The sequence below is a fragment of the Crinia signifera genome, chromosome 6 (assembly GCF_055691185.1).
Source record: "Crinia signifera chromosome 6, ASM5569118v1, whole genome shotgun sequence".
In the NCBI taxonomy this organism is placed as follows: Eukaryota; Metazoa; Chordata; class Amphibia; order Anura; family Myobatrachidae; genus Crinia; species Crinia signifera.
The window spans coordinates 227194173-227220404 of record NC_139222.1 but is presented as its reverse complement, the minus strand read 5'-3'; the positions used below and the strand labels follow the sequence as shown (position 1 = coordinate 227220404).

The following is a 26232-nucleotide window of genomic DNA, read 5'->3' as shown; positions in this document are numbered from 1 at the left end:
AGCGCAGCGAGCCGGCGAGGGGCGGCGGTACGCGTCCTACGACCTTTTCATACCCCCACTATCCACGTCGGCGTGGAGTTGAGAATAGAATAGTGTGGCGAGCGCAGCGAGCCCCACGAGGGGACGCGGATACCTTCACAGGTAAACGCGTCCCTTCGCGGGCTTCACAGGTATCCGCGTGCGCTCGCCACGCTTCGGGCTCGGTGGCTCGCTGCGCTCGCCACACTATTCTATTCTCAACTCCACGCCGACGTGGATAGTGGGGGTATGAAAAGGTCGTAGGACGCGTACCGCCGCCCCTCGCGGGCTCGCTTCGGGTTCACGTTGATCGTGGGGTGGCGTTAACAATTGTGGGGGCCATTTCACACTTCAGGGTGCCTATTTGGCCTCTGTGGGCCATTTAACATTGTTTCCTATGGAAAAATCGGGTCAATTGAGGCATTGAACAGTAAAATTGGGTCAATTGAGACATTTAACATTGTTCCCTATGGGAAATCGCGGGCATCGCGTCGCACCCGATTTTTTAGTGCATTCAATGCCCGCGATGGGCGCCGTGCTAGGTAAAGAGTACCGTCACGCGCACCGGGCGCTGGAGGTGGGGGGCGCTGTGAGGTCCGGTGACAGGTAGCAGGGTTCCGGGGACTGGTGTAGACGCTGTAGCGGCATCTTACTTTGACTCTGTCCGTCTCCTACTAGTGCGGCTGCTGATAACTTTGAAAAGACTTGCCGGACGCTGATTGGCTGAATTCAGCCAATCAGCGTCCGGCAAGTCTTTTTTTTTAAGTCATCAGTGCTTCCCGCCGCCACGCTAGTAGGAGACGGACGGAGTCAAAGTAAGATGCCGCTACAGTGGCTACACCATTCTTGCCTCACATGCTGCGGCGTGAAAAGAGGAGAGGAGGCTGAGCGAGGAAGCCCGGAGAGCAGGCGGCTGCACAGAGTAGACCGCGATCAGCCACACCCAGCTGTCCGCCGCCGCCCCACGTGACCCAGCCCGGCCATTCACAGCAGGACGCACATGGCTGAGTCGGACGGCGGGTCACTGGTGACAACAGCAGCAGCATGGAATGAGGAGGAGAAGGGCAGCAGCCGTGGCGGTGAGAGGACTGTGCGGGGAGGGGGGGTCTCCGGCGCCAGGGACAAGGCGGTCATTTGGTCCGGTCCCCCCGTCCCCCTTTCAGGGGAAGGGGGGGGGTGGCACTAAATGACTGCCTTGCCCCGGGCGCCGGAAACCCTAGTTTCGGCCCTGCCATCATCTTCCCAAGTAGGGGGGTTGGGCGGTATTCTCATGACGTATGCAATAAAACTGCATGTTTTGCTAAGAAATAGGGGGCTGAGTGCACATTTTACATCTGCCCCCCTGCAGTGCACATGGTTTTGTCCATCTAAGAAGGATTTTGTCAGAAAGAGTAATAATAATAAGACCCAATATTCAAACTTCAAGTCGTACCTGGTTTCCCCTGCAGCTCCCCAGGAGGGGGAGACACGATTAACCAGTTGATGTGCCAAGTTTTGCATATGATAAATTAAATGTGATTTATGATATACAACTCTCTGGGAGCTGCATGTTGTAGGAAGCGGGGGGGGGAGGGGCGTCGGACAGCGAGGTGGCGGACGCTGTGAGGCGGGGGACACAGAGGCGGCAGACGTCGGGCAGGGACGTCGTAGCCAGAGCAGGGAGCTTTTGGTGACGTGCTGCAAGGGGAAAAAAAGCCCCCTGAATAGGCAGCCAGTAATTGGCTGAGCACTCTCACACTCTTAGCAATTGGCTAAGAGAGCGCTCAGCCAATCCCAGGCTGCACATTCACTGTATGGGCATTTTTTTCCCCTTGCAGCACCTCACTGACAGCTTGCTGCTCCGGCTTCCCCTGCCCAGCGTCTGCCGCCTCTGTGTACCCCGTCAGCCACCTCGCAGCATCTGACGCCCCTGCCCGCCTCACAGCGTCCCCTGCCAGGCTGCACACAAGATTTTGCAAATCTTATGTGCAGCCGGGCCGACCTCCCAACTCCGATCCGATGCGCACAGGACCGCGCATCGGGTCAGACCGGGTGTCTGCACATGCGATTTGGCCTGATTTCACTGCCCGATTCATCTGAATCGGGTGAAATCGGGACCAAATCGCATAGTGTATGGGGGCCTAGATGTCCTAGCGGACAATGCTGATTAAAGGGACTGGTGTATATTCTGTGTGCAACTGCAGCTATATTTGCATACAAAATGCTATGTTATGGGGTCAGTGACACAAATGTAACATTCCATATACAGCTACAGTCACACTTAATACACATACGTCACATATCATTTTAATCAGTAGAGTCTGCTTGTACGTTGTATTCGCATTGCAATGTGAATTTTCGGGAAAAATAAATAAAAGACCCCAATAGCTGGCAGCTTTCATGGGCCCTGTTTGCTGCGAATCGTATCGCATGTGAAAGTTTACATCACAAACTAAATTCCAGTGTCCAAAGGGGGTATCCTATGTGCCTTTGCTCTTATAGCATGATATATGAAGAATACTAAGTGCCGGTACTACAGAGTCATGTAGAAAGCACTATGTAGAGTTATCGGCCTTTACAATTCCCTGGGGTCGGTCCTATCAGGTGTGGACGATTCACACTCGCGAATCATCATGGCACCAGGCGCACTTTATGGCGGACTGAATTCACTTAAAAGTGCTCGCACCTCCATAGGGGTGCGAGCAATTTTAAGCAAAATCAGTTCAGCAAAGGGTGCGAGATAGGCTTAATTTGGGTGCCATTTTTCAGCATTTAAACACCACCACGCACCGTTCAGCGCTAATAGGATTGACCCCTCCGTGTCTGTTCCGTACACTTAGTGCCTGATTCAAACTGGTTCGCTAGGCTGTGTATGTCCGCAGCCTAGCCAACAGGAAAACGCCACCTGTCCCCCTGCCACGCGAATCCCCGCTGACCATCAAATAATTTTTTTCCCCATTCTAAATAAAAGTCAGTCTAGACTGAAATTTATTTCTGATAGAGATGGCCAAAAAGGGGACGGGCGTTGACATCATGTGACATCAGCTGCTCCTCCCAAGCAGGTGTCAACCCGCCTGCATTCCCAGGGAAACACCCATAAAATACTGGGCGTTTCCCTGCACCAGCCCCCTGTCCTTCCCCTTCCCACCACTGACAGTGTGCACATGCTCATAGTCGCTCATGCGCAGATCTGCACCATTAGAAGCAGGGCCAAATTTGGCCCCATTCGATCAAACCAGAATCAGGCTTTTAATTTTCCTTTACTATTAAACCTGCCTATTCAGAAGCACCTATCTGGCTTGTTACTCATTGTCCCAAAGTGTATAGAGGTAGACTTGCACGGCAGGTATGAGGATCTTCAGAGTCTGAGACTATGCCCCTGTATCAGCCAAACACAGGGACAGAGGGAGCAATACATCAGTAACCTATCTGCAACATGTTCTTATACACAGCAGATAGTGGCAGCGTGTACAGTGCAGCTAGGATTTGTATTCTCCTTGCACGTGATCTATGTCTATATCACTAGGTCACATGCTGCAGGTAACAATCAGTGCTGGACACCAAGCACTAGCTCCAGCGCTATATGGAGTGGTGGAGACACAAAGGACCTTATTCAGGTCGCATGTGTGCTCAATGTTTTGTGTATGCGCAGCCACATTTCTGCACATGTGCATTCGCCAGGTGCGTGTGGCCAGGTGCGTGTGGCCACGGCGAACAAACTGTTCGCCGGGTGCACTCACCCAACATTGCGGGCAGTGGGCAGGGGGGCCGGGGTACCCAGTCATGGGAACGCCCAGCATTTTATGGGCGTTCCCATGAAAACGCTGGGCGTTCCCATGGTAATCACAGGGTGACGTGGGCGGGCAGCTGACATTACCGGATGTCAGCTGCCCACCCATTTCAGTCCAAAAGTGCATGCATATATAAGTGACCTGGAAGTTACTTTATAGGTGCATGCACGCACGCACGCACCTCATCTTTTGATGGTTGGCGACCATCGAAAGATGTGGGAGTTTCCCCGCTGCCTGCAAATGGATGTTTATGTTAAACATCCATTCGCAGCCAGTGAGTGCATACACACGCTGTGAATGGGTGGCGGCCAGGCCACCATTCGCAAAGGCGTGGTTTGGTGGACTCGCAAGGCTGCGAATTCGCAGCCTTGCAAATTAAACAGAATACCCCCAAAATGATAAATTAACTGGTTGAGGGAGGTTTACCTGAAAAACATTATTTAAACTGGGTACACATCAGGCTGACCGGCAATCCTGCGATAGTCGGGATCAGTGGCGGGCCCAGACCAACTGCCAGAAATGGGGCCTACACACTGGGCAACTTCAGGGCATTTTCTATGCATTCTCACATCGCTCCATGTCTAGGGGCCAGTGATAGTGCTGCGTGGCCCCGCGCATCACTAATGTCCGATGATTAAGATCCAGCATGCTGGATAAATCTACTTAATTTCCGGGCAGGGCCAGTGTTGTCACCAGTAAACACTGGCCCTGGCAGATCGCTCAGCTCACAGCGCTGACACATCACTGTGCAGTGCTGTGTGCTCAGTGATCTTGAGCGATCTACATTGTTCAGATCGCTCAGCAACATCTCCCTGTGTGTAGGCCCCTTTAGTCAGTTTGGAATGGCAGTTAGTGGCAGTGGATGTGATGGTACTTGTTTCCTAGCACGGCACCCACGATATTAAGTTGTATGACATTGCATCGCATCGCATGCCATATGCCCACATGTGATGCGATTTTAAATTGTATAAGCCCCTATACGATTTGTAATATAAGCACCCTAATGGGTGCTTACAATGTTAAATGCACCCCCACGATCAACGTCAACCCGAAGCGTGGCGAGCGGCGGCGGTACGCGTCCTCCAACCTTTTCATACCCCCACTATCCACGTCGGCGTGGAGTAGATTTTATAAAGTGCCCGAAGCGTGGCGAGCCCCGCAAGGGGACGCGGATTACTTCACATATATTCCCAGTGCGCTCGCCACGATTCGGGCTTGGTGGTTAGCTGCGCTCGCCACACTATCTAAAATCAACTCCACGCCGACGTGGATAGTGTGGGTATGAAAAGGTCGGAGGACGCGTACCACTGCCGCTCGCCACGCTTCGGGTTGGTGTTGATAGTGGGGGTGCTTTTAACATTGTAAGCACCCATTACGGTGCTTATACAATTAATTTTCTTATAGGGGGCACATTTAACATTGAAAACACCCATTAGGGTGATGGTATACAATTTAAAATTGTATAACATCAGCTGCCATCGCGTAACATCGCATCGCATACCATCGTATGCCTTATGGTATGCGATTCGGAAACAAGTACCGATGTGACTCCTCTATTTGAATTTTGTGCTGCAGTCCCAACACTGAAGCCAATACTGTTCCATGCGTCCTGCACCTTACAAGATTGGCAGTACACGCTGCCTGATACAATGACTGACAGAACCTCATTCAGGGCCACCAAGAGAAATCGTAGGCCCCGGTACAGCAACTTCCTGGGGCCCCCACAGATGGAGCTCCCCGCACACTCTGTTGACCCTTGTTACGCCACTGCTTCCAAGGTGGATAGAGGGACAAAAATGTAATGCCTATTACACATGCCACACACCCATTACATATTATACCACATGCCGTAATGCTCATTACACGTTATGCCACACCGGTTACATGCTCTGCCATGGGTTACATGCTCTTTGCCATGGAATTAACCGGCTCTGCCCGGAGTTACATGCTCTGCCAGGTGTTAACATGCTCTGCCAGGGCAGAGGTTAACATGCTCTGCCAGAGGTTAACATGCTCTGCCAGGGGTTAACATGCTGTTTGCCATGGGATTAACCTACTCTGCCAGAGGTTAAAATGCTCTGCCAGAGGTTAACATGCTCTGCCAGGAGTAAACTCCCAAATCACGTGGCGGGCTCTCAGCAGGCCCTGGTGTCGGAGAGTGGAAGACCTCGGTGATGCTGCTGCCCCCATGCCGGCACACATCCGCCCACATCCGTACTCCAAATGCCGCCACTGAAAAGTTGACTATGGCGCACTTGCCACCAAATAAAAAAAAAAACTGTGTGTCCAGACCCGGGCCCCCTGACAGGCCTGGGCCTGGGTAAACAGTACCTGCTCCCTCCCCCTCTTGGCACCCCTGCCCTCATTAACATGCACAGCGCTGCATACCATATCTTCTGATTGGCCACGCTGCACAGCCAACCAGAAGAGGTCACTAGCTCTGGGCATTCTCATGCAAATGACCTGATGGTGCGGGGGTTGGCCAGCTGACATCACCAGATGTCAGCTGCCCGCCCACTTCCTCTGGAGTGTCCCTGCATATGAAAGCGATTTGAGAGTCACTTTTATATGTGTGCACCTTACCATCATTTGATGGTCGCCGACCACTTAATTATGTGGGTGGATCCCACTAGCCTGCGAATGGATGTACATTCGCAGGCCCGGTGAGGGAATCGTCTTTGCGAATGGGTGGCGGGCAGGCCACCATTCATAAAGCAGGGTTTGGTGGGCTCACAAGGCTGCAAATTACCCCCTTTATGGGATCTGTAACTTGCAGCATTTCGTATGAGTATGTCCTCACAATTTTATTTTCAGAAAAAAATATATATGGCAATATTTCAAAGAACTATATTCTATTGCAGTGCTTATTTACCATATTTCTTGTTACTGTACTTTAGAATTTAGGTGCTTTTTGTGATGTTTATTTGGGTTCTTTTCTATGTATTGGACTCTGAGACTTTGTTAAACAGACCACTTGTGAAATGGTGCCCTTTGTCCTACATACCGTCCTGAAGTCCTCTTCAAACTTGTAGGCCCCACCTCCCGTGGCACATAGTGTAGTGTGCAAGCTGGAAAAGTTCTTCTCACTCCCCATCTCGATGAACCTGTGCATAGCACATGTGGGGAAGCGGATGAAGTGCAAGTTGCCTTTACGGCCACAAATGGTCAAGTTTTTCAGTTCCAAGTGGACATCTCGGATTCCAGTTTTACCATAGGCTGTATTTGATGTCAAGTATTTTCTTATGCTCTTCAGGTTTTCAACCTCCTCTTGCTCTTCTTCTGCGGTGATGTCTTTGGGTTCAAAGTAGACCAATTTAACCAGGGTTCCACCAATATCCATACCAAACCATGGGAATGCTTAAGAAAGAAATGAAAATCCATATTAAACCTAAAAAAGTGCATTTTAGACAGGACATTAAGTGGTCTTAACCCCTTCAGTGGTGTTTTTTTTTTTAGGGAGCGCTCTCCACTGGGCGAGTTTTTTATGGGGAGCGCTGCCTAAAAAAACCCCACCACTCTCTCCCCGGGTCCGGGCAGCGCGGCAGAACTGTACATCAGCCGCTGCCCGGCCCTGCGCCCCGCCACCCCGTCCCTGCTCCCGGCAGCCGGCTTGTCATAAGCCGGCGCTGGAGGCATCAATAGAAAACCCGGAGGGGAGGAGGAGGCGCGAGGAGGAGGCATGGCAGAGGGGAGGGAGCAAGGCAGCGCCGAAGCTGCTTAATAATTTGGTCACAGATATATCTATCAAAGATTTTGGCAAAGTCTTTTGAAATGAAAATCTTCTAGTGTGTATGGGCCTTAAATTCAGAGATTGAACTTAGCAGCGCTGCCCGGCTCTAAACAGTGGCAATCCCGAGAATTTTCCGGGCTTGCCAGACTGGGTACTGAGGAACAGCCCAGAAAATTCTCGGGATTGCCACTGAAGGGGTTAATAAACACAAGATAATATTTTAGGTTTTGATCCCCTTATAAAAACCCTATTTCCACCTGCTATGGCACATAGTGGGGGAACCTACCCCATGCCACAAGGAAAGGTTATCCACCCCTTTAGGTTTTAAACCCTGATCAGCCACTAATGTCAGCACTAGTTATTATAGTATTCATTGTAATGATAACATAAACCTCATATCCTGTGGTCACATCATATTGCAATGTGGGCCTGATTCTGGTTCACCTGCTAAAGGAAATTCTCTCTCTAATGGACAAAACCATGTGCACTGCAGGTGGAGCAGATGTACCATGTGTAGAGAGAGTTAGATTTGGGTGAGTTATTGTGTTTCTGTGCAGGGTAAATACTGGCTGCTTTATTTTTACACTGCAATATAGATATCAGTTTAAAGTACAAACCCCACCCAAATCTAACTCTCTCTGCACATGTTACATCTGCCCCACCTGCAGTGCACATCGCTTTGCCCATTAGAGAGATTTGCTTTTGCAAGTGAACCAGAATCAGGCCCTGTGTATAAATAATAATAAATACAGCAAATATCCATTGACAGTATTCATAGATTGACAAAGCCAGTATAATTATTATACAATATAAGACAAACTGAACAAGCCATAAGAACACTAGTGTACAGACACAAGGTATTACGTGCTCCCATGTTATACCGATTTAATGCATGTGTTAGAAACGGATATCCTGCACAACATACAGTACCAGCATTTCTTAGCTATTTAGGTTTAATGCCAAATATTTTATTTACACAGTAAGGACATTGAAGACCTAATTATTCCCTTCTAACAAAACACTAATTACAACATTTTAAATATTTCCCCAAACATCTATGAAATAATCCAAGTGACAGAGGATGTTAATGTGTGGGAGAATCACGATAAGAGAAGTATCTGCTGCCTTTGGAGAGGCGAGAACTGAATACTTATTCCGGCAGCTCAGCTTGTACGAGAGCCAATCAGGACAAAGAAATGCAGGACAAGCCCACCCTGCTCTTCTATACCCTGTTAACTTGGCAACCACAACAAAACAGCCAAGTGATGTGGCTCTAAATATAGGGGTGACAGCATAATGAACGCATGTAACTTTTCCCTAATCATAGGGTGAAATCATGGACAAATCATCAGAGTAATGCCTTTAAGTTTTAAAGGCACAGCTTAGCTGGTATCGTCACATCCATAGAACATACAGTAGAAGGGATCTCTCTTTACTCCGGTCATATGGTCATTAGAGTAACAAGTATTGTGTAGACCTCTGAAAGTTGACATTGCTTATGTTGACACTTGAAATAGGTTGAAATAGCTAAGGTCGTCACAAGCATTAGGTCGAAGCCAGGTGAGCGCAGTGAGCCATGCGAAGGGAAACAGTACACTTTGACGGTGTCCATGTCGACTACGTCGGCATTCGGGACAAAAGAAATGTGAATAAGTCATACCGACCTTTTGACTGTTAAACTTCGTATAGTTGATCTAATGCTTGCGTCAACCTTTCAACCCTGTCGACCTATTTCATGTGTCAACCCAATGTGGGTCGACCCAGTGACCCATACAATTCAGCACATGGTAGGCTTTCATAGGACAGTGTAGCCCTATACAGTAATACAGCATACCTGAACTCTTTTTCACTGATCCATCAAACATACAGAAACTATACAGGATGTATTAAACACATTGCCAACACACAAGTATTGGGGGAGATTCTCTAAGGTAAAAATGCGGTAAAAACCCCGTTATCGGGCTTCTAACGCAAACAGACCGCCGCCCTGCACGGACCCCCGCCTCCCCCCCTCCCCACTCACCTGTGTCCGGGCAGCACAGAGCTGTGCTGCCCGGACCTGTGACCTCCTCCCTGCACTGATCCTCTTCTGGGTGCAGGGAGGAGGAGAGCCCGGCGCAACAGCAGCAGCGCCGGGTGTGGGAGGGAGGGGGGAGCCGCCGGACCTGCTGGGACCCGGCGACTATCACCGCAAAGGACAGCTCTTAACGCAAGAGCTGTCCTTTGCCATCATTATCGCATATGTTAGAACATATGCGATAATTATGATTGCGATGGGCGGCGAAGGGGGGCAGAGCTGGGCGGCGAGTTTTAGAGAATCTCCCCCATAGTCTGTTAAATATTTGGGGTCAGTCCCTTTTTACACCAAAAATGCCGGATCCAACCCGGCATTTGGAACATGGATCCAAGCCAGGTCAGATCTGGAATTTGCACCGTTTACATTGCGGTGTCTACCCGCAGTGTAGACTGAGGCGGCGCTTGGAGCTGACATCTCCAATCGCCGGGACTGCGATCACCCCCACCGGAACCGCCGATCGCCCCCATGTACCCCCCCCCCAGCTGACCCAGCGCTCCTGTTTACACTGCCCTCTACCCAGGTCCTAGCCGTGTTCAACCCAGGTCAGGACCTGGGTAGAAGGGACATGGTTTGACCCATTTACACCTCCGTTGACCCAGGTTTTTGTTGCGGCGTAAAAGGGGTATAAATTAATAATAAAATGGTCACAATATGTACCTGGAAAAGCAGACCTTCACTTAAAAAGTTTATCTGGAAACAAAACCTATTAAGAATACAAACTTAAGAAACAGAAAGTTTTCTTTTCTTTTTTAATTTTATAAAGTGTGAAGTTTATTTCTATGAGCCCAACACTAAAATAGATCTTATTTTTGCAAGAAGGGAAAAAGAGAGAGAAACAGCTGAAAACAGCGGCAGGAAATTAATCTTGTTCTGTGCACCTTACAGTCTATGATCAATCACATGACCGGCCAAGCAGGTGGCTTCTAAAAGGATGAAATCTGATCTAGGCTTCGGCTGATAGCTATCTGGGGGAAAGGTCTAACATGTATAATACAACACTGGTAACATGAAACAAAGAACAACATAACATATTAAACCGTTAACAGGGCTCGTCCTATGTACAGATGCGTTTAATAAAAGCGCACACGTTTCCATGGTTTGTTGTGTATTTGTTATGTTATATATACACCTTAAAATAAGAAAACAAAAAGCAAAACATCAAAACCAGTGCAATCTATAGATTGTAAGCTTGCAAGCAGGGCCCTCCTACCTTTTGACTGTCTGTAAATACCCTGTTGTTGTATCACGGTCTCCTTTTGTAAAGCGCAACGGAATATGCCGCGCTATATAAGAAACTGTTAATAAATAAATAAAGAATAGGTACCTCCAAAGAGAAGAGCTGCTTTTTTTGAGAATTTATCATGAAAAAGTAATTGGGGCAGCTGAGCATTTGCAAAAGTAGTCTTAACGGGATTGATATAAATGCCCGGCGCTCAAAATCTCGATAAGGGGGGGACGACGTGGATCAAACCCCCTTGCGGGCTTGCCACGCTGCGCTCGTCACACTAATTTATTCTCCGTCTATGGGTGTCGTGGACGGGATACAGTTAAAATCCCGGTGGTCGGGATCCCGGCGTTCAGAATCCCCACGCCGGAATCCCGACCGCCGAAATGCCGACACATTCTCCCTCCTGGGGTGTCCATGACACCCCTGGAGGGAGAATAAATTAGTGTGCCGAGCGTAGCGAGGCACCGGGCCCGCTGCGTGGCGAGCGCAGCGAGCCCGCAAGGGGGGGCGATCCAGGTCCCCCCTTGTCGGCATTTCAGCTGTCGGGATTCTGAACGCCGGGATCCCGACCGCCGGGATTCAATACTGAATCCGTCGTGGACACCCACGAAGGGAGAAAGTGTCGGGATTTCAGCGGTCGGGATTTTGAATGCCGGGATTCCGACTGCTGGGATTTGAACTGCATCCCGTCTTATCCATGTCCCAGGCTAGTTAACAGATGTATGTGCGTAATATGGGGGTTATTGAGACCTGATCACTGCTCTGATAAACTGCAGAGCTCGGAGATTAGCTAATCGGCACACAGTCAGAGTAAAACTCTGCGCAAGCCTGCAAATTGCTTATTTGGCAAAAAAATTGCCTGGATTGGCGAATAGCTACAAATCCATTTGCAAGCCAATCACCATCCCATAATTTATCCTGTGTGTGCAGTCTGCGATAGAAACAGACAGATCAGACACGCGCCTTCCCCTATAACATCTGGGTACGCCTGCATTCCCCCCCCCCCCAAAAAAAGCAGCTACTTCCCCCAAACACCAGCTTCCTGTCAATCAACTTGCGTAAGGCCAGCGATTAAATAAATTTGCAGGATTACATGTGCACAGTCTAGCAATCGCCCGGCCTGTGAATTTGCAGCCGGGCGATCAGGTCTGAATAACGACCTATATACGGATAACAAACTGTACGGCATCTAAGTGTACCACCGTCTTAACGCAGTGGTTTCTAAACACGGTCCCCCAACAGTTCCCTTTTCCCAGGTCACCTGGCAGGTGCACAGGTGCGCTCATTGCTCACTGACATTTTAAAAGATCCACATGTGGAGCTAAATATTCATGTGTGAGGACAGAGTTTGGGAACCAATTTTCTAATTCAGAGGATCAATGTACTCTATAGACTCTTGTGTACAGTTTTAATACACTGTAATAATAATGTATGTTATCTCTCAAATTTTCTTTTAAATTTCTTCCACCCCAATGTAACCTACTCAACATTGAGTGCAATGAGGCTGCTAGAAGTATAGCGTTACTGTGTACAGTATGTGCTTTACCGTATCCGGTCAACGGATCTATGATATCTAGATCAACCATGTATGGTCCACCACATTTAGTTAGACTGAAAGATAAATCGACCGAATCTAGATCGACAGTAACTGAGGTTATAAGCAAGCGTTAGGTCGCCGGGAGCCTTTTGGTGCAAGTCGAGTTGGTGCATACTTTACCCCAGAGTTTTAGGGACCTGCTAGACATAGGCGACCTCAACGTTTGTTGGCAGGTTCATATCTTTGGCCAAATATATGCTAGCAACCTCCTAATGATATCGAAAAAGGAGATATATATATATCTGTGTGTGCCCTTAAACACAGTTAGGCCATACTTACCTACGTGACCCTCTCCATGAGGGAGAAATTCTCTGTTCCTGCACTTCCCTGGTAATGTATGATTGCCATCACCTGTGGTGAATCACCTTTCTTATCAATTACCTAGCTCCAAACAGGTGATGGCAATCATACATTACCAGGGAAGTCCAGGAACAGAGCATTTTCTCCCTCATGGAGAGGGTCAGGTAAGCAAGTATGATTGGTTTACAGTTCACTTGTCACAGCTTTATAACATGCACTGGCATTGCTGGCAAAGTACAATGCGACTTTATTTTACACAAATTATCAGCTGACAAGTCACCTAGTTCTTTTCACATGCAGTAAAGATTGCTCACACATCACCTGTTACACAGATACTTTGAAACCTTAATATTCTGTGTTCTGCACAGTCTATAGACTATCATTAATTCCATATGTTGAAGCCTAATGATTTTCGTTTCAAATCAAACAGAAAAATGTAGCAAATCATGGTCAGCAAGGTGTGAAGGTGACACGGTAATAAATGTATCATCATTAACTAAATCCACTGCTTTCTCTTACTGCAGATCAAAGTTCAGCTGTATGGAGTGCAGAGTTTATTCACCACAGTACTGTACAGACAGGTAGTATTTTTCCACAAGAACACAAGCTGTGGTGCGCAGGACACATGTCTGTTGTGAGCTACAGATCCATAGCTCCGGTATTCTTTTCAAAAATGCAACTATCTGTATGAGACATAAAACACAAGGGGCGGGATTTTCTAATAACCCCGGCTGCACATCACCGGCATCCGGGTGCCGGACGCGGTCCCGAAAGTTGGGTTCCCGACAGTCATTTACCCGACGTCGGGATACCGACTGTCAAAACGCCGACAGACGGTTGCCCGCTGGCCACCGGCTATTCTCCCTCGTAGGGATCCACGACCCCCATAGAGGGAGAATAGAATAGGTGGCGAGTGTAGCGAGCCACCGTGCCCACAGTGAGGCGAGCCCGCAAGGGGCTTTGTTGCGCTCACCATGCTGTGTCCGGGCAGTCGGGATCCCGACTGTCGGTACCCTATACCACACCCCCGGCATCCGCATTGTTAATAATCGCATATGCAGTAACATATGCGATTATTAACGCAATAGACTTCCATGGGGTTAGGCCATCTAGAACTGTCGTAACCCCCCACAGCGAAGCCCCGGCGGTGTGGGCTTTGCTGTAAATTAAAATTAGGTAAAAATCCCGAAAACTGGGTAAAGGCGATGGGAGGCAATGTGCAGCGGGTCCCCTCTCCCTCCGGGAACCCTCACCCGGCTGTGAGGGCTTTGCTTCCTCCTCCCTGCACCCAGAACCGGTGCATCAAGGACGAGATCACTGGATCACGTGAGGGAGGTGCGTCGCAGATCAGCAGGGGGGGGGGGGGGGATGCGAAGGGAAGCCCATAGGCTTCCATGGGGTTACGCCATCTAGAACTGTCTTAAAACCCCATAGCGAAGCCCCGGCGGTGGGGCTTTGCTGCATATGAAAATGCGGTAAAAAAACCCGAAAACTGGGGTTTTTACGGCATTTTTAGTTTGGTGCATCTCGCCCAAGATGTGGGTGTTGATGAACTACAATTTGTGAACCATATGGAAGTATTTGTCTCTCTATGGTAGGTCTACATAAAGGAACATAGCAAGATTGCTAAGCTAGCATTACCTAGGACAAAGAATGGGCCTACAATATACATGGTTGTACTGGCCCACAGTATATTATACTGTACATGACTACGGTGTATTTTCTACAGTGCATTAAACTGGTAACTTATCATGCATGGAATATATTTATAAAGGGACCCAGACCGTACACTTTCTAATGGTTTGCAAAGCCCCCTATTTTGGCTGGAGACACCCCCAAGGACGGGCCACTACCAGGGCTATCAGATCATCCCTTTAATAATATGAACTGCACAGGTTCTTGACTGCTCATCGGATATAATGACAGTTGGTTTGAACTCTGACACGTCCCAACCATACCAACTGTCATTACATCCAATGAGCAGTCAAGAACCTGTGCAAATCATATGTGCGCTTATTATTGATCTGGCAACCCTGGCAACTACCACTGTGTTTCCGGGTGGGCCCTTCATGCCCCAATCCTACATGGACAATATATATGAAACAGTCAGTGCAGTTTCTCAATATAGAGGTATGTGAATGAAGACTCATCTAATTAAAGTTTATTTATTCTGTAGCATGATATTTGCAATTTTGTTAATTATTTTTCCATTAAAAAACATCTTCTTCATAAACTGGATATATTTGTTTAGATCAGCGGTTCTCAACCTTGGTACTCAAGTACCCCAACAGTGCATGTTTTCCAAGTCTCCACAGACAATCACAGGTGAAATAATTAGCTCCACCTGTGATCTTTTAAAATGTGTCGGTGAATAACGAGTGCACCTGTGCACCTGCTGGGTGACCTGGAAAATGTGCACTGTTGGGGGTACTTGAGGACCGAGGTTGAGAACCACTGATTTAGAGGACACTGCAAATGATGTGATATTGTCAAGGTTTTCCTTTTTTAACGCTCTGACAAATTATTTAGTGCATACACACTAAGCAATGCTACAAACAACATAGGGGGTTATTCTGATTCACTCGGAAAGGCCCAATCACTCTCTAATGGACAAAACCATGTGCACTGCAGGTGGGGCTGATGTAACATGTGTAGAGAGAGTTAGATTTGGGTGTTTTGTTTTATTGTTCCTGTGCAGGGTAAATATTGGCTACTTTATTTTTACACTGCAATATGCAGTTGAAGTACACCCCCCACCCAAATCTAACTCTCTGCACAAGTTACATCAGCACCACCTGCAGTGAACATGGTTTTGTCCATTAGAGAGTGATTGTGCCTTTCCGAGTGAATCAGAATATCCCCCACTGTCCACACCTCAAAGTATGCAATCGTTGACACTATAATATTATATACAGGGCTATTTTTGTGCAGGCTCCAGCAGGAACTGTGGCCATTATTCTAGTTCACTCATTCTGACAAAATATTTTTTAGATGGACAAAACCATGTGCACTGCAGGTGAGGCAGGTGTTACTTGTGCAGAGATAATTAGATTTGGGTGGGGTTTTACACCTGCCTCACCTGCAGTGCACATGGTTTTGTCCATCTAAGAAATATTTTTCAGAAAGAGTGAACTAGAATAAGGGCCACAGTTCCTGCTAGAGCCTGCACAAAAATAGCCCTGATTATATATATATATATATATATATTTTACCTGTAGACTTAATTTAGTAACTTTCTCTGAATTCCACCACAAATAACCTATTTCACATTGTGCTAGGGTTCAAAGTAGCCTGCAGCACCTCCACTCCAATTGGCAGAATTCCCGCTGTACATGTTTAACACTGGCCAGCACTATGATGGGGCCGGGGATCACAAGTTCATCCAGTGCATCGATGAAGCATTATTGTGCACAAATAACCACAATACTTTATATACATTTTCTGCTATCAGGACTTAAAAATCGCAAGCGTACATTAGGTTTACTTGTTGTGAGCTTTGAGCAAGATAATGCAAGCTAGACTAATGACAACAAATTGCTTGTTCTATACTAAACAATGCGAGGAATTAAGTTATTTATGTGTTTAAGTCAGCCTTTAATCAAGTGACAAGTTACATAAGGGCCAGACTTTATGGCACTGTCTAAGGTGCATTGTGGTGCATATCACAGCAAGTTAAAATTAAACTCTATTGTTCAGATAAGCAATGTAATTAGCCTTCCAAGGAAGTTATGGGCCCTACACACGGGCCAACTTTCAGGCATTTTCTGAGCGTTTTTACTAAATCGCTCTGAAAATGCCCGAAAACACGTGTAAATCGCTGTGTGTGTGTGTGTGTGTGCAGACCACACAGCGATTTAAATGCACGGTCCCGCCGGTCTGAATCCGGTGGCGATGAATAACCTGCTCTCAGGAACTCCGAGACAGAGAGTCTTTCTAACATCGCTTTCAAATACAAGTGTATAATTGTATACAGAAAGGGTTATGTGATATACTGTACAATGGAGTTACTGGTCATACATCAGGACAGTCTGATAACTTCTTATCAGAGGACAAACAACTCGACCCGCGGGAGTGCGAATTGTATGATCGTGTGCACACAATCAGTCGCACGACCAGTCGAGATTGGACGGTTGGGTCCAATCTTGTTCTGGTGTATGGGGGCCTTTAGAGAGCTTTAAAGGGTAGGTAGTCAATAGCCATTTGCAGGTTAGGATACAATGTACATGAGATTGTACTTTGGCAATGCCAGCCTCTACATAGTGAATTTCAACAAAACATACCACATTTGTTTCAATGCACTTTTTGTTGCATTGTGAGGTCATAGGTCATGTAAAGATGTAGAAGCTATAAGGAGTGTAAATATTGCTCTATTGTCTGATACATAACTGGATATAAATTTGGCTTACACTGCACAGAAAAAGGTCTATATACACACTATGGGCCCGATTCTGGTTCACTCGCAAAAGTAAATTTTCTCTCTAATAGACAAAACCATGTGCACTGCAAGGGGAGGCAGGTGTAGTGCGAATTCATAAAATATACACTCTGCAAATGAACAAAGTTTAATTATGCATCAGTCTATTTAAGTGCACAGTAAAAATGATACCCTACATAAAACACATGTAATTACCATGTGCCTGTAACTGTACCTATGCTGTAAATTAGAACCATATTTGAAATGAATGAGGAGTATGATGATCATATACAGTAAATGCAGTAGTACAACAGGAAATGAACATACAATAGGATTTCAAAAATCCTAATTATATAGAGGAGAAGGAATGTTATTGGCCATGATACGCTAGCTCCGTTCCAAGGATATAATTTACAGGGGTTAAGATGAATAGGGATAATCTTCTGTACATTTTGTAACTAGCAAGGGCAGAAATGGTAACCAATGAAGTAATACATTTATACAGGCACATTTATAGAGTATAAGCTCACACCAAACATACAATTGGTTTTCATGTGGACTCAAGTGAAATATATTGTATACTCCGAAAGTACCATTAAGGGAAAGCAGCAGATACATTAGTGGTAGCCCTATTTCTATGGAGGCCGTCAGATTTACCGAGCTTGAGATGTGTGCTAGGTGCAATTTGATCCTATACAATGTATGCTATGCGATTTGGACTGTACACAATGTGCATTTTGAACTACATATGCTGTGTGCACTGTAACAACTCTACCCTGTGTTGCACAAACTGGCGGCCTCCTAGTATGCTCACGCAATTCTTGTTCTGCCCAGCAGTTCTTTAGCCTCCTGCAGCCAAAGACTTCACCTATAGCAGCCGCCTTTCCAGGACAGATAAGGTGTCCCCCCCCCCCCCCCCCCTCTGTACTCAGATGCCCCCAGGTCTTACAATAGACAAAGTGGCTATTGGAGGCTGGGCAGAAGAAATTGTACACAGTGAGTTGTTCTCAGAGCCCTAAGGTACAGGAATGCAACAGGATGTTATACAAAATAATAGCAGAGAACGTATTTGGGAGTAAATGCAACAATGCATAGGATGTTATAAGCCATATTACCATAGAATGTTATTTGGGAATTAATGCAACAATGCATAGGATGTTATAAGCAATAAGCAGAAGTTTGACCAGCCTGAATGGAATCTCCACCCCGAGATCTGGGCAACAGCAGGTCAAATCAGGAACGGCAAGATCTCCGATACAAAGACACTCCACAGCTGACAAGTTCAGGACAAAGCAGGAACTATCACCAGCAGTTTGGGGAGTGCCCAGCCAGAGACTAAAAAGGGGCAGTAGCCAATGAGTCAACTAATTCTTAAAAGAGTGAAGCTGCCCAGCTGCACGTACTGATTTTTCTCTGGAATGCCGCCTGCTCCTGGCGTCCCCATTGCCAGGCAACCGGCGGCCGCCAGCACCCTGCATCAGCCTGTTGCTAGGCGCCGGGAGGGGAGCAGGAAGCATTACGCCTGGTGTCCACCTGTTGCTAGGTGCCGGGTGGGGAGACAGAGGCGCAATGTCCTGACTCCCAGGTAAGGGCCAGTATGTGCGCCTAACAAGCACATGGCGCAATTTGGGCTATCGATTTTGACTATATAGTCAAAATCGAAAGCAAGTGCATTGTGTGTTGCTGCATACGATTAGATCCTGATACCCAGCCTTACGGCGTCGGAATCGAAAGTAGAAATAGAGTGTTATATCGCATACATATTCCACAGCACTTTTCAGAGAATATTTGAACATTCACATCAGTCCCTGCCCCAGTGGAGCTGGCAATTTATATTCCCTACCGCATGTACATGCACACACATTCACTCTTTGGTTCATTTTTTTTGGAAGCCAATTTACCCACCAGTATATTTTTGAAATGTGGGAGGAAACCAGAATACCCAGAGTAAACCCACGCAAGTACGGGGAGAATATACAAACTCCACACAGTTAGGGCCATGGCGGGTATCGAACCCATGACCTCAGCGCTGTGAGGCAGTAATACCAAAAATCTGGTATCTGGTCATTTCTGGGGGCAAACAACAATTGATTGTTTGCTCCCAAACATGCAAAACAGACAAATATGGCCAGACAAATTAGTTAAATTATCTTAAATTACCCATTGTGTGCAAATTACTGTTCATTTTCCAACTTTTGGGAGCGAATGGTTGATTCTAATTTTTGTTCCAACCAGCCAGCCAGATTGAAAAGAATCTTATAGGGGCGTATTCCACCTTGGATTCCAAGTTTTTCACCAGGTGAAAAAAGGGTAAAGATTCAGTATTGAAATCACAGGCATTTTCTGCAGTTTTTGAGAACATTTTCGCCCATTTTCACTGTTTTTGGAGGACGAATCGGCATGGGTGAAAACAGCCACAAATTCGTCAAAATCATATGAATTTGAGGCAATTTTGCTGATACTGGGTTTTTCACCCAGGCAAAAAATCAGCAGTGGAATTGAATCGAGCAAATAGAATTCCAAATTGTTTCGCCTGGTGAAAATTTTGTCCGGGATTGAATATAGGCCATAGTGTGCTTTAGACTTCAGTCTTCTTCTTGCTTACTTCATATAGGAGAATTCTATCCCACCTCACCCATTATTTTGTTTAAAGTAGGAGATTTCAAGGGAGTGGAATTTGTTTTGTTTATTGCTTGTGTTAACCGAAAACAGAGCCAATCCCTATTCTGTCACCAAACATTAAGTGTTACCTGTTGTGTATAATGAAAACAATTGAATGGACAGGAGTATAGTTACATTTTCGGAACCACCATTAACTGCCATAAAAATGAATTCCCTTCTTCCACATTATATTTTAAAAACCAACCAGCAACACAGATTACAGTATACACTGTCATGACAACCACCACATCATTAGAAAACATATACAGGTTGAGTATCCTCTATCCGTGCATCCCTTATCCGAATTATTCCAAAAACCGTGGTTTTTGGAATCATTCGAATTTATTATTTACCCCCCCCTAACCCTCTTTTCATACTTACCAAGTCCCCGGGCGTCCACAGCAGGCCTCCGGCATCTTCTCCAGGGTCTCCAGCGGTCCCAGGAATGCATTGCGCGAGTGTGGGCGCGCGCCGGTGACGTCACCGGTGCGCGCGCACACTCGCGCAATGCATTCCTGGGACCGCTGGAGACCCAGAGAAGATGCCGGAGGCCTGCTGTGGACGCCCGGGGACTACGTGGACGCCGAGGGACCACCGGACACCATCAGGGGACAGGTAAGTATGCCTAAAAAAAATTATTCCAAAAACCGAAAAATTCCCCTATCCGGAATGCTCGTGGTCCCGAGCATTTCGGATAGGGGATACTCAACCTGTAGTACTATTATTCACACTGATGTTGAGATTTAGTATTTAAAGAAGACGGAAGAATCACCTCTAGCATTCCTTAACTCGGAGTGCCAACATGGCTGAGAGAGATGTGCCAAATATCCGCAGGGTTAAATCAGCACTGACGCTAATCTATACTGCTATTTGTTCATTTCCAGTTCATTTTATTCCTAAATTATAGTTGGAAATAGAAATATATAATGAAGATCAGTAATAAGTATGTTTACAGTAACCAAAAAAAAACAGGTCAAAACACAATGATGTAATTAGGCAGAAGCGTTACAATGTGGCATATAACTACATGGGCCCATATTGTACAAGTGATTATACGCCTTTAACCTTCTGGGGAAAATAAGTAAGAAACTGGATAAACAGGTATTTACTTTAATCACCACAATTTAAAGTAAACCCATTGTCCTATCAATAATGCCATTCCATCTATAGCTGCTCTGAATGCCTGTAGGCTTCAGTGCACCAGAAAATGCATAACATTTAAATACTGATTTTCATGGCACTTTTTTCTTTTTAAATGGAAAACCAAATATTTATTTACAGTCTCTTATATAGCGCAGCAAATTCCATTGTGCTTTACAATTAAAAACAGTGATAAAACTGGGTAGTAACAAACAGACATAGAGGTAGGAGGGCCCTGCTCGCGCGCTTACAATCTATAGGACACAATAGCCTGCAGCTAAGTGCAGCACTGAAATACCACAGCAAACCAGAACACGATTTTGCAGCTTCATGTTTCGTTAAGGTTATTAGCAAGTCCATCGCCAAACTTTGTCTCTAGGCACCTTTGGGTGTTGCCAAACTCTTCCGGAGGTGTCTCAGGCTGGCTGTCCAGAGCCAAATCAAATAATTTATGGTGAAAGTGATAGGCAAAATCAGTGGTAGTGGCTGCCAATCATAAACTATGCAGACAATCCGAAAAACAACTGTACACTTTCACGTAACTGACCGCATGACACGAAGGCACAATTTATTGAATTGGTACATCCAGATCTCTGTGGCCACCGCTACGACAGTTATGTTAGCCGCTACTTAAAGAGCATCATTGTCCCCTCACGGGCTCACATCACTTGCCACGCTTCGAGCTCGGTGGCTCGCTCCTCTCCCCTGGCCACAACTTTACTAAAGGTAATAGATGGTGGCGTGGACACAGGAGGGTGGCGTGGATCCACGCTCACGGATCAACGTACGTACATAAGTTCCATAGTGTAAGCAGTGGCCTACGGGTTCTAGGAAAAATGCTTATACTCTAGGGCCCTGTGATTTAGAAAAGTTTTGGAATCACTGATATAGGGGAATATTTATCAACACTTGGACACAAGTGCAGAAATCGCCCATAGCAACAAATCACCAGTTTTAAGTGTAGTCTGTAACATAACATATAGCAGTGGATTAGCTGCTATGGGCAACTACTCTTCTTTATCTGTCTCCAAGATTTCTTAAACACATAGTATTATAATTTGATTGAAGTATCATATAATGAAAAAAAGTTGTAAAATAGGACTATGTAGGTCACAAACGATCACTAATTAACACTATATAATTTAGCAACACTAAACAATAATACATTAGAACATAACCTAAGAAACAGAAAACTTTACGATTTAGAAAATAGAAATAATACACTACAAATAAAGAAAAATGACAGGCTAACATTCACATGAGGGATAGAAATATTTTGGCTGCTAGCCATCATAGCACTTCACACAAATGAAGTGTTGGCAATACCTCCTGCAGAATAAACTCATAACATCAACAATCCCTGGTCTTATCTGTCACCTTATACTAGAGTGGCATTATTGGACAAAGTTAGACACACATTAATGCACTACAATGTAAGGCACGTCTCAGATAATGCACTTATCAGCAGCACAGAGCAATGCTGTGATTGCAGTATACTTACAGTGTTTCTTTCCGTCAATAATCCTCATTGTGATGTACAGCGGTGAGAGCTCAGCTAGAAACAAGCCCTTTCCGCTAAACAACACGGGGTGTTTAAAGAAGATGTGGCCTGCACCACTGCATTTCAGGACTGCCCTGTCTGAAACAACTTAAGAACAAGGTCACATATTTTGTCTGCATGTAAATTGCGAAATGCCCGGTGAACTTCGCTTTCTGCACAAGGTATTTACCATGCAACCACAAAGCCATGCTCCCGGGCTCCTTATTGGCTATCTAGCAGCCCGGCCCCCTGTGGTGTCAGTGGGTGTGTTACCACCTTCGTTTATTCCATTGGCTGAGCAGAGCTGGCATTTAACTCCGCATTGATTTTAAGCAGTCTACTGACTGTATCGTCACCAGGCTATACTGTAGCGTCAGGGAGGCCGCAATTCCTCATACATTGCGTGGGAGGGAGGCATGTCTGACCAACCTCAGTATTCCTGTCATACACAAAAATGTGTCCTATTTGTAGTGTACCCAGGAGCTGCTAGGACACTTCAACTGGGGACTGTATGTAGGCTGCCAAGGGTACATAGAAAAAGGGAGCGTGTGGATGCGAATGAAAATCCAGTGATATCACACACACACAGACACACACGACAGGTCGTGCAGGTATAACTAGGAGCAGGGTGGAACTGAGAACAGTGTTATTGTAGGTCAGCAGCCTCTAATGGTACGTGGTGAATCAGATCTGTATTCTATACCTGTAGTTCTAAACTCAAATCCACCCCACACCCAGCTATAGGCTGGGGAACCCCAATTCCTCCTGGAAAGGCAGGCCATGACGGTATCGGCCGGGTATTTACTATCCAATATATAAGATTCCTCATTGATTAGTGTGGGGCTGGGAGCACTGCAGAGCCTATGCAGCTGGGAAGCTCTGCTACAGCACAGCTGTCATGCACTGCATACAATAATGTGACATTGCGGTGACTAGAAGAATCAGACCAGTGAAGTCCTGGGGATCAGGGGGTTACGCTGGAACAATGAACACATGTTGGATGAGCCACTTACGGGGTCTACTCCTCCTGCCCGAGTCTAACCTCCTCCTGATCCTGCTCTTCTTGGCCGGGGAGCCATGATGCAGGGAGTCAGCGAGTGCTCGGTGGTGCACCGCTCCGGGATCTCCCAGGCCACGGCTGCTCTCCCCGTTGCTGAGTAGATGGGCACCCGGTGGATGGAATCCATTCTGTAAGTGCGAAGCTGAGGCCGCCTCGGGCTGCGCATGATCCCCCATCACTGCAAAGAGAAGATCGGCGAGGGGGCGTCCCTCGTATCCGCTGCTGACAGCTGCCTCCCTCCTCCCGCAGGGCTGCGCGTATTGCTGGGAGGGCAGAGGCGCTAATGGCTGGCTGAGGGGCTCCTGCGCGGTGATAGCGGCGAGGTCATGTCCCCTAACTCCAGTACCCGAGACCGAGTGTGTGTGCTGCTGCCTCCGTGACGTCATGCACCGCCCACCGCCTGCTGACAGGGGGAGGCAAGAACGGGACTGTGCCAGCCGGGACTGCAGCCGCAGCGTGGTATCACCCACGATAATAATATCCATAGTGGATAGTGACCACCCATGTGCTTTTCCTATCATGATAGGAAAGTGTGAGAAGGCTTCCATATAGCATCAATGCTTCCTACTCTGACGTACACCATCACCCACTTAACATGTCACACACCTATTCTCATTGTACCATTACCATGCCAAAAAATATGGCCAATACTAGTCTACTGCAGAGCCGGAGACATGAGTACATTTATTATCCCAGAATTTCCTGAACTCCGCTGTTACAGGCTTGTATTTAAGGATATACAAAGAGTGGTGGTAACCTGCGCTCAGGACTAGTAGTGGCTGGTGTATAGTAATTCTGATGTGCACGTTGCTATAAATAGTGGTATTGGTACAAATATAATGCTGAACTGCACATAAGTAACAGTGGTGACAGAAATGCAGTGTGGTGATGTGCACGAGGGAAATATGAATAACCAGAAAACATGATATGTACAAACCATGAGATGCACAATATATGCTACACGGATGGTAATGAAGAAAATAGGCTGTATAGGCGGGATGCAGTTACAATCCCGGCGGTCGGGATCCCGGCATTCGGAATCCCGACCGCCGAAATGCCGACACTTTCTCCCTCCTGGGGTGTCCACGACACCCCTGGAGGGAGAATAAATTAGTGTGCCGAGCGTAGCGAGGCACCGGGCCCGCTGCGTGGCGAGCGCAGCGAGCCCGCAAGGGGGGGGGCGATCCACGTCCCCGCCCTTGTCGGCATTTCGGCTGTCGGGATTCCGGCGTCGGGATTCTGAACGCCGGGATCCCGACCGCCGGGATTCAATACTGAATCCGTATAGGCAAGCAGTAGATGGATTTATTGTGATAATGCACAACAATACTGGCAATGGTATGCAAGTGGGGATGGGGTATGGTGGGCTGCTGAGCAGCGAGTGGTTATGGTGGGCTGCTGGGCAGCGGGATGGGGGTGAGTTCACAGTCCAGACGTGAGGGGAGAGAGAAATGTCACAGTCACAATGGAGGTGGGTGAGTGCACAGGGGTGGTGGTGCAGAGGGACTGGCGTCCCGTCCCCTCCGCAGTGCACCTCTCACCTGTGTTCACCGCTGCAAAGTTCCTCTGGGTCCCGGCTCTTCTGTCCGATTGTGAAGTCCTTCTTGCCGGAGCTCGTTCAGCGCTGCTGCTGTGTGGCGAGCCCGGCTCCACAGTGCCTGAGTGGGATTGTCACTTCCGGGTTGCGGAGCGGGGTTTCACCGTCACCCGGTGTCACTGTCCTGCCAGCTCCTGTGCGCTCAACTCCCAGCCGGGAGGAGACTTAGGTGGATGGGACAGTAGCTTGAAAGAATGGTGTTGGAGGGGTAATTCTCCTACGCGTGTCGGCTTCCTAGCCTTCTTCAGGGAGTGAAGAAGGCTAGGAAGCCGACACGCGTAGGAGAATTACCCCTCCAACACCATTCTTTCAAGCTACTGCCCCATCCACCCAAGTCTCCTCCCGGCCGGGAGTTGAGTGCACAGGAGCCGGCAGGACAGTGACTCCGGGTGACGGTGAAACCCCGCTCCGCAACCCGGAAGTGACAATCCCGCTCAGGCACTGTGGAGTCGGGCTCGCCACACAGCCGCAGCGCTGAACGAGCTCCGGCAAGAAGGACTTCACAAGCGGACAGAAGAGCCGGGACCAAGAGGAACTTTGCAGTGGTGAACACAGGTGAGAGGTGCACTGCGGAGGGGACGGGACGCCAGCCCCCCTGCACCACCACCCCTGTGCACTCACCCACCCCCATTGTGACTGTGACATTTCTCTCTCCCCTCACGTCTGGACTGTGAACTCACCCCCATCCCGCTGCCCAGCAGCCCACCATAACCACCCCGCTGCTCAGCAGCCCACCATACCCCATCCCCACTTGCATACCATTGCCAGTATTGTTGTGCATTATCACAATAAATCCATCTACTGCTTGCCTATACAGCCTATTTCCTTCATTACCATCCGTGTAGCATATATTGTGCATCTCATGGTTTGTACATCTCATGTTTTCTGGTTATTCATATTTCCCTCGTGCACATCACCACACTGCATCTCTGTCACCACTGTTACTTCCGTGCAGTTCAGCATTATATTTGTACCAATACCACTATTCATAGCAACGTGCACATCAGAATTACTATACACCAGCCACTACTAGTCCTGAGCACAGGTTACCACCACTCTTTGTATATTGTATTATTTAGCTGAGATCTAGGTCTTTTCAG

The 26232-nt window shown here is 47.3% G+C and overlaps 1 protein-coding gene across 2 annotated transcripts in view; it reads right to left on the bottom strand.

Moving 5' to 3' along the window:
- Nucleotides 1–23918, bottom strand: part of PANK1 (pantothenate kinase 1) — a 52268-nt gene extending 28350 nt beyond the window's left edge. Inside the window, exons 1-2 of one of the 2 annotated variants that reach the window (XM_083149037.1) lie at nucleotides 23489–23918; nucleotides 6793–7145 (exon numbers count right to left, since the gene is read on the bottom strand). In XM_083149037.1, the coding sequence (XP_083005163.1) occupies nucleotides 6793–7145; nucleotides 23489–23711 (576 nt within the window). In that variant the 5' untranslated portion in view covers nucleotides 23712–23918. Of the gene's footprint in view, nucleotides 1–6792; nucleotides 7146–22436; nucleotides 22653–23488 lie in introns of those variants that run through there. The other variant, XM_083149038.1, reaches the window with a different exon arrangement.
- Between the last annotated feature and the right edge of the window lie 2314 nt (nucleotides 23919–26232).